General features: G+C 45.2%; 1 protein-coding gene and 1 non-coding gene across 6 annotated transcripts in view; one reads left to right on the forward strand and one right to left on the reverse strand.

Moving 5' to 3' along the window:
- INPP5B (inositol polyphosphate-5-phosphatase B) overlaps positions 1 to 16,730 on the reverse strand; it is a 91,663-nt gene that overhangs the window by 24,015 nt on the left and 50,918 nt on the right. For 4 of the 5 annotated variants that reach the window (XM_030823472.1, XM_030823474.1, XM_030823476.1 and 1 more), the window contains 6 exons: positions 7,292 to 7,388; positions 5,187 to 5,354; positions 3,853 to 3,954; positions 2,964 to 3,078; positions 2,501 to 2,617; positions 1,272 to 1,459 (listed from right to left, as the gene is read on the reverse strand). In XM_030823472.1, coding sequence (XP_030679332.1) covers positions 1,272 to 1,459; positions 2,501 to 2,617; positions 2,964 to 3,078; positions 3,853 to 3,954; positions 5,187 to 5,354; positions 7,292 to 7,388 — 787 coding nt within the window. Of the gene's footprint in view, positions 1 to 1,271; positions 1,460 to 2,500; positions 2,618 to 2,963; positions 3,079 to 3,852; positions 3,955 to 5,186; positions 5,355 to 6,540; positions 6,581 to 7,291; positions 7,389 to 16,730 lie in introns of those variants that run through there. The other variant, XM_030823475.1, reaches the window with a different exon arrangement.
- Positions 656 to 758, forward strand: LOC115837724. The gene has a single exon (XR_004032783.1). It is a non-coding gene; the product is annotated as a U6 spliceosomal RNA (small nuclear RNA).

The raw sequence follows: 16,730 nt of genomic DNA on the forward strand, positions 1-16,730 counted from the left end.
CTGGGCTCAAGCGATCCCCCCACCTCAGCCTCCTAAAATGCTGGGATAACACACCTAAAATTATCTGGGTGTGATTCTGCATGCCTGTAATCCCAGCTACTCAGGAAGCTGAGGCAGGAAGATAAGAGAAAGGGAAGGGGAGGGGAAAGACAAAGAGAGGAGAAAAGAAAAAAGAAAGGAAAGGGATAACAGGCATGAACTACTGCACCCAGCCTCACTTTCTTCTTATTTCTGGCTGCTTATACTATAGCAGCCAGGGACTCTCACACATGTTGATAAAATTAAATATTGAAAAAATAAATGGCTGGGCGTGGTGGCTCATGCCTGTAATCCCAGCACTTTGGGAGGCCGAGGCGGGTGGATCACGAGGTCAGGAGTTCGAGACCAGCTTGGCCAACATGGTGAAACCCCACTCTCTACTCAAAATACAAAAATTAGCCGGGACTGGTGGCACGCACCTGTAGTCTCAGTTACTCGGGAGGCTGAGGCAGGAGAATCGCTTGAACTGGGAGGTGGGGGTTGCAATGAGGTGAGATTGCGCCACTGCACTCCAGCCTGGGAGATAGAGTGAGACTCCATCTCAAAAATAAATATATAAATAAATAAACCTTACACTTTCCCAAGGACACATGATGCTTGAGAAAGACTCTAGAGTGTGCTTGCTTCAGCAGCACATATACTAAAATTGAAATGATAGAGAGAAGATTAGCATAGTCCCTGAGCAAGGATGACATGCAAATGAAAATTTAAAAATAAAATAAGAAGGCCGGGCACGGTGGCTCACGCCTGTAATCCCAGCATTCTGGGAAGCCGAGGTGGGCAGATCACAAGGTCAGGAGATTGAGACCACCCTGGCTAACACGGTGAAACCCCATCTCTACTAAAAAATACAAAAAATTAGCCAGGCGTGGTGGCGGGCACCTGTAGTCCCAGCCACTCGGGAGGCTGAAGCAGGAGAATGGTGTGAACCTGGGAGGTGGAGCTGGTAGTGAGCCTAGATCATGCCACTGTACTCCAGCCTAGGCGACAGAGCGAGACTCCGTCTCAAAAAAAAAAAAAAGTAAGAAAAGAGAAAGACTCTAGAGATCTGCCAGATGGCAAGTTAGGAAACTAAATATTTTCAAGACATATAATCCATGTATAACCAAGAGGTGGCATCTGCCACCATTGCAGCAACAGGAAACCACCACCAGGCATCTCCCCATGAAAAGACAGAGCCCACAACTCTATGTACTCATGGTGAACCACATGGGGTGGAAGCCCAGACTCACTCGTGGTTGCTGATGGTGAGAGGGGGAAGGCTTGGGTCAGGCTGACAAAACTGCATTCGAGAACAAATGTCCTTATAGTCCTGGTTCCTCCTCTCATACTCTTCAATGTGGGCTGCCAAGTGAGAATTCACAACGCAGATGCTGGTGTTGTGGAACTGGAACCTGATCGCCACGCCTCCCTTGTTGCCCTATGGAAAGGATCCCCAAAGAAATCCAATTCAAACTTAATTGTGTCAGTCATTTAAACCTACAAAGTTTCTGGCTGGGCACAGTGGCTCACACCTGTAATCCCAGCACTTTGGGAGACCGAGGCGGGTGGATCATGAGGTCAGGAGTTCAAGACCAGCCTGGTCAAGATGGTGAAACCCCGTCTCTATTAAAAATACAAAAATTAGCTGGGTGTGGTGGCAGGCGCCTGTCATCCCAGCTACTTGGGAGGCTGAGGCAGAGAACTGGTTGAACCCGGGAGGGAGAGGTTGCAGTGAGCTGAGATCACGCCACTGCACTCCAGCCTGGGCAAACAAACAAAAAAAACCCCTACAGACTTTCAAAATGTTTTGTCTTAATCTTTATAATAATCCTGTGGTATTATCTATATTGTACAGATTGAAAAAAAAAAAAAAAGAAGGCAGAATGACTAGCCAGTCAATGGCAAAGCTGAATCCACAACCTAACTCTCTCGAACTCCTGGCCTCAAGTGATCCACCCACCTCAGCCTCCCAAAGTGCTGGGATTACAGGTGTGAACCCCCGCACCCGGCCCCAAAACCTAGCTCCCTTAATCCAGTATTCTTTTCACTAAATCACAGGCAAACCATAGGTACCCTTTGAAAACACCAAGCTAAGCTCTCACAGAAGAACCTAAAAACAGAACTTTAATGGCTTCAATAAGAAGAGGAAATTGCAAACCTACTATCAGCATTCTTTGTTTTTCTGAATGACCCAGCATAGTTTCTGCAACATACTTCATGGGTGAAATGGGAGGATCAACTGGAGGCTCCAGTGTTGGTGAATATGAGGACAGGCGCTAATTGGTTAAATCAGCAGGTAGTTCACTAAAACACAGTTTCTAAATAGTTTGCTCGACTGAGCCCTGCTTGAGGGTGTGATTCATCTTGGAATATTGGCACCTTCAAACTGGGACACGTGTAGTCACTGTGTCATCAGAAGTGGTCAATACCTCAGGAGCTAAGGTCCTCAATGTGCCAAATATACCAACCAAGGACTCACCATCCTCCCCATGATTCCTGTCCCCACAGTCTCAGCTTCTACTTCTGAGATATAAGCTGCATGCTCCTGTTTGACATATAACAGCAGCATAATCCCAACCAGTCGGATAAGCTTCACCTGGAAAAGAGAGACATGGCATTAAATAGAAATTGCAAACAGGAATAAATACCCCAAAGGAAACATGGTCTGGAAGCTGGCTGAGAGTATTAATGTGCCTCCTTCTCCACACTAGAACACAGGTAATCATCTGTTCAATTCACCAAGCATGCTATGTGCTAACCTACGAGTGCCGAGACCCTGCGTCTTTCCCACCTGGAGGCACCCCTTCTGGAAGATCTGGAAATGAAAATTGCAGGATAATTAAGACTGGCTTAAGATAAAGGTCATGGAAAAGGTGAAAAATGATCTTGGAATTTCCCTGCATGACAACATAAAATTAAGAGGTCCCTGACTCCTCTCTTACCTTTGCATATTTGGCATCTGGATGAAGACCCTCTGACACAGCTTTGAACCACTCTTCCTCCTTTGGGGTATCGTGAAAGAAAAAAGCTTCCTTACTCAGATCAAGCTCCTGGAACCTATTTTGAGAAGCAACCAGTTAGATAGTAAAGAAAAGTAATGTGCAAATGACACATTCTCAGATTGGTTTAGGTGCATAAGCCCTAGCTTTCTAGCTAAACTTCAGGACCCTCAGGAGGAAAAAATAAACACTTAGAGCCAAGGAACTAAATGCCAAGGAACTTTCCAGGTGCTGTTGCAAACAAAAACCCATTTCCTTTTCATGACCAGCCTATGAAGTAGTTCGAAGTGTCCCTATTTTACATCTGTAACCCCTAGTTCACACAAGCACCAAGTGGCAAACTGGGATTCAAACCTTCGTCTATATAAATTAAGAATTCTAGTTCTTTTCAATATACCATACAAGCTTTGCTGCCCCTCCCCACCAGTAATGCCCAGTATAGAGATGAGAAGATTAAAAAAAAAGACTAACTGATGGGACTTTCTTCAGCTAACCTTCCTTCTCTGGCAAAAGATAGTTTTGCTTTGTAACCAAAAATGTATTGAATGTCCAAGCAATAAAGTTCAGTTCAGGATGCACTGAGTTCAGGATGCAATTCAGGATTTTAATAGAAGATTACACTAAAAATTAAATATTAGCACTTAAATGCCAAGCACTCCACTTTAATAGTGGCAGACATTTGCTTGCCATGAGGAAGAACATCAAACAGGGAAACAGCTGTTATCAAGCACTTGTTCATTTTTCAAATCCTTCACCTGCTGTGAAGACCCATCCTTCAACCACAGCTCTGTGTGCTTGAAGATGGAGAGGGGACTAGAAGAGAAGCACTCACCCTACACAATAGACATCTGGGGCCTGGATACCACTGCTCAGCCACAGCCGGAGGCATTCTTTAGGGGACTGCCCATTTACATTGTATGTTCCCACAAAAAGCCTGTCACCAAAGAGAAATAATTAGTGACTCCGAATTACTATGGAGATAACAGGAGAAAGCATTTTTTGCTGATTTATGCTGGTTTCCGTCTCTGTGGACTGGCATTTTGAGACATAAGAAATATCATTTCTAACCTAGACCAGGACTGCAGCACCAAGGGGTGACTTGCAGTCTGTCATGGTATCTGTTGCTTTTGTGATAACAACTTCAAACAGTATAGGCCTACTCTGAACATTCCTATTCCTTTAAACAGCCATTACCCAGGCATTATCTGCATAATTATTTCCCTTGTATATACTACTGAAATGAAAAAATGAAAAGTGCTTTGGTAATTACTTTTGGCAAGAAAGCAACACCAGTATTCAAAAGGCTATTTCTTCACCATAATTCACAGTTTATAACCCTAGAAACAATGTTATTTTATCTTATAGTCCCAATGCAATGATTTTGAAAGATCTAGCAGAATCCCACAATCTTTATTAATTTAGCTTTTAGTAATCTTGCCTAAAAAGATTACCAAACACCAGCTAACTTCATTTTACTAATTTCATTTTAAATGACTTTCTTCAAAGGCCCAGAATGACCAAGGGAGTATACAACCTTGGAGGGATACATAAGAATCAGGAGGCCAGGTGTGGTGGTTCACACTTATAATCTCAACAATTTGGGAGGCCAAGGCAGAAGGATTGCCCAAGCCCAGGAGCTTGAGACCCACGTGGGCAACATAGTGTGACCCTGTCTCTACAAAAATTAAAAAATTAGCTAGGCCTGGTGGTGCGCATGTGTATTACCAGCTACTTCAGCAGCTGAGGTGGGAGGATTACTTGGGCCCAGGAGGCTGAGGCTACAGTGAGCTGTGATTGCGCCACTGCACTCCAGCCTGGGCAACAAAGCGAGACCTTGTCTCAAAAAGATAAAACATAAAAAATAAATAAATAAAAGAATCAGGATGGCGCTCCTTGTTCTGTACCCATTTGTCTCTGCAAATATTTCTGTAACTATCTGCAAGTCGTGTCACTCCCACTATACCACACCTATCACCATGCCCGCCTAGAAAGGGCACAGAATAAATGCCTGTTAATAAAGAATGCGTGGAATCACTCGTTCCGAAAATGAGGGGAGATTCCATAGAAGAGTATGTCTCCAAATCCAGGTATAGGGGGAAGTGCTCAAATTCCAGAGAGCCAAATGATCATTCCGCTCCGAAAACATCCTAGAACCCAGTTAGCTACCTGAAGTTCTGGATATAGGTATAATCCTCTTCTTTCTGTAGTAGATGTGATTTCACAATTGTATCTCGCAGTCCAAACTTCTGCATGGATAAAATATGAGCCTTGTCTGACACTGTGATAGTGGAGGAGCGAACCATGTCAGTAATTTCAGACCTGGATTTATTCTGTCTGGAAAAACAAAAATATTTTTTTCATATGTGGATGAGTCCCCATGGCAAAATGAATGAATACAAAGCTAAAAGTTCCCCTATACAAGCATCTAAGTCACAGAAGACTAAAGGAGGCCAAAGCAAAATTTATTCACTAAAACAACACTATTTCTACGTGGAATTAAGTAAATTTATATTTTGTTGATTGTATAATATATTGGTCTGGAGATTTTCCTAATAATGGAGTCACAGAATCTCAGATCAGAGGGGCATCTTAAAGATAATCTAATTCCCTCAGTTCTAAATGAGAAAAATGAAACCCAGTGTCATTAATGCCTCACCCACATGAATGGTGACAGAGTATGGGATTCGAACATGTAATTGACAAGCCGGGCGTGGTGACTCATGCCTGTAATCCCAGCACTTTGGAAGGCCAAGGGAGGCAGATCACTTGAGGCCAGGAGTTCGAGACCAGCCTGGCCAACATGGCAAAATCCCATCTCTACCAAAAATACAAAAATGAGCTGGGTGTGGTAGCGCATGCCTATAATCCCAGCTCCTCGGGAGGCTGAGACACAAGAACCACTTGAACCTGGGAGGCGGAGGCTGCAGTGACTGGGTGACAATGTGAGACTCTGTCTCAAAACAAAAAAAAAAACTGTTGGCCGGGCACGGTGGCTCACGCCTGTAATCCCAGCACTTTGGGAGGCCGAGGTGGGCGGATCACAAGGTCAGGAGATCGAGACCATCCTGGCTAACACAGTGAAACACCATCTCTACTAAAGATACAAAAAATTAGCCGGGCGCGGTGGCAGGCGCCTGTAGTCCCAGCTACGCGGGAGGCTGAGGCAGGAGAATGGCGTGAACCCCGGGGGGCGGAGCCTGCAGTGAGCCGAGATTGCGCCACTGCACTCCAGCCTGGGTGAAAGAGCGAGACTTCGTCTCAAAAAAAAAAAAAAAAAACTGTAAAACCCTCTAGATCCTTTGACTTGATCATTCTATTCTGTACATCTATTCCACAGGAATAATCCAAAATAAAAAGAAAGGCAATGAGAATTTATATTTTATTATTATTTGCACTGTATTGTATTTATAGTTGTAACTAAAATACTGATACAAGTGTTTTATCTTGACCAGACAGATTCTGGAGATATTCAGTAGGGGGCACTGGAGTACAGACTTCAGATATTTATATAATAACACACCTCTGGGGTGAGTCAGGAAAGAGTAAATAAAACAGGAAAAAAAGTCACTTCAGAGTCAGGAAACACCTAAAAGAATGAAAGAGTGAAATCAAACGTTTCTAATCTGCATTTTCAAGGAAAGGCTAGACTGCCAGTTTCAAATCCTAGATTGGCCACTTGCTAATTCTGGGACCGTGGGTGAGTTATATAACTTCTCATTACCTGAGTTTCCTTAATTGTAAAACAGAAAAAAGTACTTACCTCTTAGGCTAAAATAAGATAGTCCAAATAAGAGCAGGGTGCCTGGCAGTAAGTGCAAATAAATGTCAGGTATTACTAAGAACATTTCCGGCCAGGCACGGTGGCTCACGCCTGTAATCCCAGCACTTTGGGAAGCAAAGATGGGAGGATGAGATGAGGTCACGAGTTTGAGACCAGCCTGACCAACATGGAGAAACCCCATCTCTACTAAAAATACAAAATTAGCTGGGTGTGGTGGCACATGCCTGTAATCCCAGCTACTCAAGAAGGCTGAGGCAGGAGACTCACTTGAACCCAGGAGGTGGAGGTTGCGGTGAGCCAAGATCATGCCACTGAACTCCAGCCTGGGCAATAAGAGCGAAACTCCGTCTCCAAAAAAAAAAAAAAAGAAAGAAAGAACATTTCTTAGGCCAGCTACCCTGGGACAACTTACATTATACCCAAAATGCTCTCAGTACTATGAGGAGAACCTCAGTCCTACAAAGGACAAATGAAGGGAGAGTTGCATTACCTTGGTTGCAAGCTTTCTGGTTTATCTTGATCCCTGGAGCTTTGGTCCACAGGCACTCCTTTCCGATTTGGTCTCAAACCATCAAAGTTAGAACCACCTAAAGGGAAGGGGAAGAAATTAAAATATACATACAAAGGCTGAACGTGGTGGCTCATGCCTGTAATCCCAGCACTTTGAGAGGCAAAGGTAGGTGGATCACCTGAGGTCAGGAGTTCGAGACCAGCTTGACCAACATGGAGAAACCCTGTCTCTACTAAAAATACAAAATTAGCCAGGCGTGGTGGTGCGTGCCTGTAATCCCAATTACTCAGGAGGGTGAGGCAGGAGAATCACTTGAACCCGGGAGGCAGAGGTTGCAGTGAGCCAAGATCGTGCCATTGCGCTCCAGCCTGGGCAACAAGAGCAAAACTCCATCTCAAAAACAAACAAACAAACAAACAAATAAATAAATAAATAAATAAATAAATGAAACATACATATGCTTTAATATACAGACGACAGCTTCGGAAATTGTAGTCTAGGAATTATTGGTAGTCCACATATTGCTTGAAAAGGCCTATGCTGATGTCTGGGTGAAGTCCCACAGACCATACACAGAAGGAGAAAAAAGTATCTCATCTGGGTATCTTTACTGCTGAAAATGTAACTATTCCAGCTAGTCTAACTCCCTTTTCTTGGATACAGGGTACGTTAAGGAAAGAATAAAACCATTAAATCTGAAAACCTAAGTTTTATCACCTGCTTTATTATTTATTACCTCCTGACTTTGGGAAGCCATCTAACCTCTCTCAATCTCAGTAATTTGACCTGTCCTGCCTTCTTCACAGGTTTACCGTAGGGTCAACTGAGTTGATATGTGAGTAGGCACTTTAAAAGCAATACAACATATTATAAAACATAACATAGTGACTTCCACTCTAAAGAGGACAAAGGCAAGGGTCAGAGATTAAAACTGGAAATAGTCTAAGAGCTCTAAGAAATGAGAAGTGCTTGTCATTGTTGACAAATTGCCTTGAAAACCAAAGAGCCCAAGGGCCCAACCCAGAAATATTTTGGGAAAGTCGTTAAACCAAGATAAACCTGGAAAGGAAAATTAATCTGCCAATAGCTTCTCTGCTCTTTAAAAGCCAGATCTCTTGTCAACAGGGAACAACATGAAGAGGTCACAGAGATATGTGATTTTAAAACCCAAGTTATGGGAAGGAGCTCTGGAGGAATGAAACACCACTGAAGAATTTTGCTCTAAAGACTATTACTAAACATGGATTTCTCAACCACGCATTCACATGAACCAGAAAAAAAACAAACTTTTGAAAAAAGAAAGCATAATCATTTGAACATGAAAATAATTACACTTTAATGCCTCCAATCAATCACCAAATGCTACAGACTGAATATTTATACCCCTGCCCAAAGTCATATGTTGAAATCCTAACCCCCAAGATAACGTACTAGGAGATGGGGCCTTTAGGAGGTGTGAGGTGTTTAGATCACAAGGGTGGAGCCCTCATGATTGGGATTAGTGCCCTTATAAGGGTGGAGGAGACTAGAGTTCCCCTTCTGCTACGTGAGAACACAGTGAAAAGACAGCTGCCACTAAGCCAGAAAGCAGGCCCTCACCAGACATTGAATCTGCCAGCACCTTGATCTTGGACTTCTCAGCCTCCAAAACTGTGAAAAATAAATCTCTGATCTCTGCTTTTGTTTTGTGGTGTTTTTCCTGTATGTTTTTTTATTATTTATTTTTCTTTTTTTTTTTTTTTTTTTGTGAGACAGGGTCTCCAGGCTGGATACAGCAGCCTGATCATGGTTCACTGTAGCCTTGACCTCCAGGGCTCGTGTGATCCTCCCACCTCAGCCTCGCTGGTAGCTGGGATTAACAGGCACAAGCCACCATGCCCAGCTAACTTTTTGTATTTTTTTGTAGAGATGGAGTTTTGCCATGTTTCCCAGGCTGGTCTCGAACTCTTGGGCTCAAATGATCCTCCCACCTTAGCCTCTCAAAGTACTGGGATTACAGGTGTGAGCCATCACACCCAGCCAAATCTCTGTTGCTTATAAACCACTCAGTCTATGGTATTTTGTTATAACAGCCTATAGACTAAGGCTAAACTAAGACAAAAAAGCCTTTCAATTTTGCTTCCTAAATGCCTCTCAAACCAATATATTCCTATCCCCAGTGTCACTGTGCTAGTCGAGGTTACCAACATCTCCCCTGAATGACTATAAAAGCCTCAACTAGTTTCCCTGCCTCTTTTCTCACCCCACCCTCTCCAACCCAATTTCTACACTGTGGCCAGACGATTTTTTAAAAAAGTAAATCGGATCACATCACTTTAAATCTTTTAAAGGCTTCATACTGGATAAACCCAAATCCCTACACACAATTACCAAGGCTCTTCCCAGTCTGGATCCTACCCACTGCTCTAGCCCCAGTAACTCACCACAGTCCTTCAGCCTCTACCTCCTTGATGCCATGCTCTAAGCATATTAAGGTTACTGCAGCTATACAAAGATCCCGTCAGAAAGCAACTTCCCTCTTCTTCACTCTGCTTTATAAGGCTAACTCCTACCCATCCTGTGCCAGGGGTCGGTAAACGTTTTCTGTAAAGGGCCACAGAGTAAATATCCTAGGCTTTGCAGGTCATACAGTCTCTTCCAACTGTTCAACTCTGCTGCTATAGTGCAAAAGCAGCTGTGAGTGTGGCTGCATTCTAACAAAATGGTATTTATAGATGCTGAAATTTGATTATCATACAATTTTCACATATCACAAAGCATTATTCTCTTGAATCTTTTCAAACATTTAAAAATGCAAAAAATCATTCTTAGCTCATGAGCTGTACCAAAGTAGATGGCAGGCTGGATTTGGCCTATAGGCTGCACTTCACCAACTCCTGCTATAGGCCATATCTTAGAGGTCATTTCCTCCAAGAAGACTTCTCTAACCTCTCCTAGGCTGGTCAGATGCCCTGACACTGGTGTTTCCATAGCTCCCTGTACTCCCCATCACAGCCTTGATTGCTGTGCACTGTAGGTGTTTCTTCTTCCCAGTTAGACTGTAAGCTTACTGAGGACTAGACTTTGTCTGATTTATGCATCACTGTATCCCCATCATTCAGCATACCACCCAGCACATTATAGGCGGTGAAGTCACACAATTCAATATTAAATGCGCAATGAACCTGAATCCCTATGTGCCTATATGTTTTTCTTTTTCTTTTTTTTTTTTTTTTTTGATACAGGGTCTCACTCCGTTGCCCAGGCTGGAGTGCAGTGGCGCAAGCTTGGCTCATTGCAACATCTGCCTTCCAGGTTCAAGCTATTCTCCTGCCTCAGCCTCCCAAGTAGCTGGGATTACAGACACGCAGCACCACACTCAGGTAATTTTTGTATTTTTGGTAGAGACGGGTTTTGCCATGTTGGCCAGGCTGGTCTCAAACTCCTGACCTCAGGTGATCCACCCACCTCGGTCTCCCAGTGCTGGGATTACGGGCATGAGCCACTATACCCGGCCCCTGTGTGCCTTATATGTTTAAATATCTAACATCCAAGTTCAAGTCTGTAGCATTCTTTTGGAATGTGTGAGGTAATCTTCCCATTGTCTCCAAAATATAACAAAAATAAGAAAGGAGAACTAGAATGGGTTATTTCTAGAGTTCTACTAACCCATAGTTACTTAATAATTATTTCTGGAAATGAAATCCCTAGCTGGATTCTACTTCTCTTTCTTTACTCTCACTGAGCTATAATAAAGCTTAGAGAGCTAAGGCATTTGAGTTAGTAATGGTGTATTGGGACATCTATTAGAATGACTGAAATTTTAAAAAAAGAAAACCAGCTGACAATTCCAATTGCTGACAAGGATGCATAGGAGCAGTGACTCTCATCCATTGATAGTAGGCATGGAAAATCATACAGCCACTTTGGAAGACAGTTTGGCAGTTTCTTAAAAAGTTTAACAGTCTTACCGTATGTTCTACCCATGACACTCCTAGATATTTACTGATCTGAAAATACGCTGGGCGCACCATGGCTTGTGCCTATAGTCCCAGCTATTCGGGAGGCTGAGGCAGGAGGACTGCTTGAGCCCAGGAGTTTGAGATCAGCTTGGACAATAGAGACCCTTATCTCTTAAGAAATAATAAAATTAAATTAAATAAAAATAAAAATAAAATAAAATAAAAGTAGTGGCACATGCCCACAGTCCTAGCTACTTGGGAGGCTGAGGAGGGATGGTTACTTGAGCCCAGGAGTTCAAGGCTGCAGTGAGGTATGATCTTGTCACTGCACTCCAGCCTGGGTGACAGAGGGAGATCCCACCTCTAAAAAATATGGCAAGAAAAATAATTTTTGTACACATAAAAACCTGCACAGAAATGTTTATAGCAGTGTTATTTAAAATCACCAAAAACTGGAAGCAACCAAGATATATTTCAACAGATGAATAAACTGTGATACATCCATATAATAAAATATTAAGCAATTTAAAAAATTAGTTATCAAGCCATGAAAATACATGAATGAATCTTAAATGCATATTGCTAAGTGAAGGAAGTCCATCTGAAAAGGCTATATATTACATGATTCCAATTATACAACATTCTGGATAAGACAAAACTATAGAGACGGTAAACAGATCAATGGTTGCCAGGGGTTTTGGGGGTGAGGGTGGGGTCAAATAAATGAAGAACAGGGGACTTTTTAGGACAGCAAAACTATACTCAAAGAAACTATAATGGTGGATACATGGTACTATCTATGGCTTTCAAAACCCACAGATTTTTACAACACAAAGAATGAAACTTGGCTGGGCACGGTGGCTCACGCCTGTAATCCCAGCACTTTGGGAGGCTGAGGTGGGCGGATCACCAGGTCAGGAGATCGAGACCATCCTGACTAACACGGTGAAACCCCGTCTCTACGAAAAATACAAAAAATTAGCTGGGCACGGTGGCAGGCGCCTGTAATCCCAGCACTTTGGGAGGCCAAGGCGGGCGGATCATGAAGTCAGGAGATCGAGACCATCCTGGCTAACACGGTGAAACCCCCTCTACTAAAAATACAAAAAATTAGCCGGATGTGGTGGCGGGCGCCTGTAGTCCCAGCTACTCGGGAGGCTGAGGCAGGAGAATGGCGTGAACCTGGGAGGCGGAGCTTGCAGTGAGCCGAGATAGCGCCACTGCACTCCGGCCTGGGTGAAAGAGCGAGACTCCATCTCAAAAAAAAAAAAAAAAAAAAAAAGAATCAACCTTAATGTATGCAAAATTTTAAAACATTATTTAGGATGTCAGGAGATTCCAGAGTAAAACGCAGAAAATGACAAAAGTATCTAACCTATATCACAAACGTATGAAACCACCTCATTGAAGGGAGTAGGGGAAAAAGTGTTTACCTAAGTAACTTTAGAAATGAGTGGAATCTATTAAGGCGCCAGAAGTAGTGGCTCATGCCTGTAATCCCAGCACTCTGGAAGGCCGAGGCAGGCGGATCACCTGAGGTCGGGAGGTCGAGACTAGCCTGACCAACATGGAGAAACCTCATCTCTACTAAAAATACAAAATTAGCCAGGTGTGGTGGCGCATGCCTGTAATCCCAGCTACTCGGGAGGCTGAGGCAAGAGAATTGCTTGAACCCAGGAGGCGGAGGTTGCAGTGAGCTGAGATCGTGCCATTGCACTCCAGCCTGGGCAACAAGAGCGAAACTCTGTCAAAAAAAAAAAAAAAAAAAAAACTAAAGGCAAGTGGAACTGTACAGAAGCATTGTACTCTAGCTGATAATGGTGTTTCCATGGGGGTCCTGATTAACAATTCTGAGGCCGGATGCAGTGGCTCACACCTGTAATCCCAACACCATTTTGGGAGGCCGAGGCGGGCAAATCACTGGAGGTCGGGAGTTCGAGACCAGCCTGACCAACATGGAGAAACCCCATCTCTACTAAAAATACAAAATAGCCAGCCGTGGTAGCACATGCCTGTAATCCCAGCTACTCGGGAAGCTGAGGCAAGAGAATCGCTTGAACCTGGAAGGCAGAGGTTGCGGTGAGCCGAGATTGCACCATTGCACTCCAGCCTGGGCAACAAGAGCGAAACTCTGCCTCAAAATAATAATAATAATTTTCTCGAGATACCTCTAGGCCAAAAGGAATCCCTAACAGTTGCATTTAAGTAGTTAGGGCCAAATAAGCATTTAAGTCCTAACAAGTTAGTAGCAATTTGAAAAAATAATACACATAAAAAGATTTCCATTTCATCTTTTTTTTTTTTTTGAGATGGAGTCTTGCTCCGTCGCCCAGGCTGAAGTGCAGTGGCACAATCTCGGCTCACTGCAAGCTCTGCCTCCCGGGTTCACGCCATTTTCCTGCCTCAGCCTCCTGAGTAGCTGGGACTACAGGCGCCCGCCGCCATGCCCAGCTAATTTTTTTGTATTTTTAGTGGAGACGGGGTTTCACCATGTTAGCCAGGATGGTCTCGATCTTCTGAGTTCAAGATCCGCCCACCTCAGCCTCCCAGAGTGCTGCGATTACAGGCGTGAGCCACCGCGTCCGGCCGAACTACTTTCAACTGGAAGTTTGTCTGGTGTTCCCACAGATCTCCATGTTTACCTTGAATTTTTTTTTTTTTTTTTGAGGCAGTCTCACTCACTCTGTCACCCAGGCTAGATTGCAGTGGGGAAATTTCAGCTCACTGCCACCTCTGCCTCCTGGGTTCAAGCAATTCTCGTGTCTCAGCCTCCTGCACAGCTGGGACTACAGGCAGATGCCACCACACCCAGCTAATTTTTGTTTTTTCTTGTTTTTTTGTTTTTTTTTTGAGACAGTCTCTCTCTTGTCACCCAGGATGGAGTGCAATGGTGCGATCTCAACTCACTGCAACCTCTGCCTCCCAGGTTCAAGCGATTCTCCTGCCTCAGCCTCCTGAGTAGCTGGGATTACAGGCGCACGCCACCACACAGCTAATTTTTCTATTTTTAGTAGAGACAGGGTTTCACAATGTTGGTAAGGCTGGTCTTGAACTCCTGACTTCGTGATCCACCTGCCTCAGCCTCCCAAAGTGCTGGGATTACAGGCGTGAGCCACCGCGTCTGGCCGAACTACTTTCAACTGGAAGTTTGTCTGGTGTTCCTGAGAGGTGACAGCGTGCTGGCAGTCCTCACAGCCCTCGCTCGCTCTCAGCGCCTCCTCTGCCTGGGCTCCCACTTTGGCGGCACTTGAGGAGCCCTTCAGCCCACCGCTGCACTGTGGGAGCCCCTTTCTGGGCTGGCCAAGGCCAGGGCCCACTCCCTCAGCTTGCAGGGAGGTGTGAAAGGAGAGGCGCAAGTGGGAACCCGGGCTGCATGCAGCGCTTGCGGGCCAGCTGGAGTTCCGGGTGGGCGTGGGTTTGGTGGGCCCCACACTCGGAGCAGCCGGCTGGCCCTGCCGGCCGGGGCAATGAGGGACTCAGCACCCTGGCCAGCGGCTGCGGAGGGTGTACTGGGTCCCCCAGCAGTGTCAGCCCACTGGCGCTGCGCTCGATTTCTCACCAGGCCTTAGCTGCTTTACTGCGGGGCAGGCCTCGGGACTGCAGCCCGCCATGCCTGAGCCTTCCCCCGCCTCCATGGGCTCCTGTGCAGCCCGAGCCTCCCCAACAAGCGCCATCCCCTGCTCCAGGGCGCCCAGACACATCCACCATCCAAGAGCTGAGGAGTGCCAGTGCACGGCATGGGACTGGCAGACAGCTCCACCTGCAGCCCCAGTGCAGGATCCACTGGGTGAAACCAGCTGGGCTCCTGAGTCTGGTGGAGATGTGGAGAACCTTTACGTCTAGCTCAGGGATTGTAAATACGACAATCAGCACCCTGTGTCTAGCTCAGGGTCTGTGAATGCACCAATGGACACTCTGTATCTAGCTACTCTGGTGGGGCCTTGGAAAAAACCTTTATGTCTAGCTCAGGGATTGTAAATACAACAATCGGCACTCTGTATCTAGCTCAAGGTTTGTAAACACACCAATCAGCACCCTGTGTCTAGCTCCAGGTTTGTGAATGAACCAATTGACACTCTGTATCTAGCTGCTCTGGTGGGGCCTTGGAGAACCTTTATGTCGATACTCTGTATCTAACTGATCTGATGGGGATGTGGAGAACCTTTATGCCTAGCTCAGGGATTGTAAACACACCAATCAGCACCCTGTGTCTATCTCGAGGTTTGTGAGTGCACCAATCGACAGTCTGTATCTAGCTGCTCTGGTGGGGCCTTGGAGAACCTTTGTGTCAATACCCTGTATCTAACTGATCTGACGGGGACGTGGAAAACCTTTATGTCTAGCTCAGGGATTGTAAACGCACCAACCAGTGCCCTGTCAAAACAGACCACTAGGCTCTACCAATCAGCAGGATGTGGGTGGGGCCGATAAGAGAATAAAGCAGGCTGCCCGAGCCAGCAGTGGCAACCCACTCGGGTCCCCTTCCACACTGTGGAAGCTTTGTTCTTTCGCTCTTTGCAATAAATCTTGCTACTGCTCACTCTTTGGGTCCACACTGCTTTTATGAGCTGTAACACTCACCGCGAAGCTCTGCAGCTTCACTCCTGAAGCCAGCGAGACCACGAGCCCATCGGGAGGAACGAACAACTCCAGACGCGCCACCTTAAGAGCTGTAACACTCACCGCGAAGGTCCGTGGCTTCATTCTTGGTCAGTGAGACCAAGAACCCACCAATTCCAGACACATTCCCACAGATCTCCATGTTTACCTTGAATTTTTTTTTTTTTGACAGAGTCTCACTCACCCTGTCACCCAGGCTAGAGTGCAGTGGGGCAATCTCAGCTCACTGCAACCTCTGCCACCTGGGTTCAAGCAATTCTCGTGCCTCAGCCTCCCACGTAGCTGGGACTACAGGCAGATGCCACCACACCCAACTAATTTTTGTTTTCGTTTTTTTTGAGACAGAGTCTCTCGTCATCCAGGATGGAGTGCAATGGCGCGATCTCAACTCACTGCAACCTCTGCCTCCCAGGTTCAAGCGATTCTCCTGCCTCAGCCTCCTGAGTAGTTGGGATTACAGGTGCGCACCACCACACACAGCTAATTTTTGTATTTTTAGTAGAGACGGGATTTCACAATGTTGGTCAGGCTGGTCTCGAACTCCTGACTTCATGATCCGCCCGCCTTGGCCTGAGCCACCAGGCCTGACCTGATATTAAATCTTATATTTATTCATTATTATTGGATGCCGTTTCCGCTAAATCATGAGCTCTGCGAGGCAGGGACTTGGTCTTCTTTCTTCTGCTTCCCTGCCCAGTGCACAGCAGGCACTCAATGTATTAAGTACAGCAAAGTATCAGGAAATGTCAGCTGACGTCCAGCTCTACCACTGTCTTCCTGTGTGACATGAGAAGTCACTTCTGCTCTTTGGGTCTCAGTTTCTTCATCTATAAAGTGGGGATTTTAAATATCAATAT

The sequence above is a fragment of the Nomascus leucogenys genome, chromosome 12, assembly GCF_006542625.1.
Source record: "Nomascus leucogenys isolate Asia chromosome 12, Asia_NLE_v1, whole genome shotgun sequence".
In the NCBI taxonomy this organism is placed as follows: Eukaryota; Metazoa; Chordata; class Mammalia; order Primates; family Hylobatidae; genus Nomascus; species Nomascus leucogenys.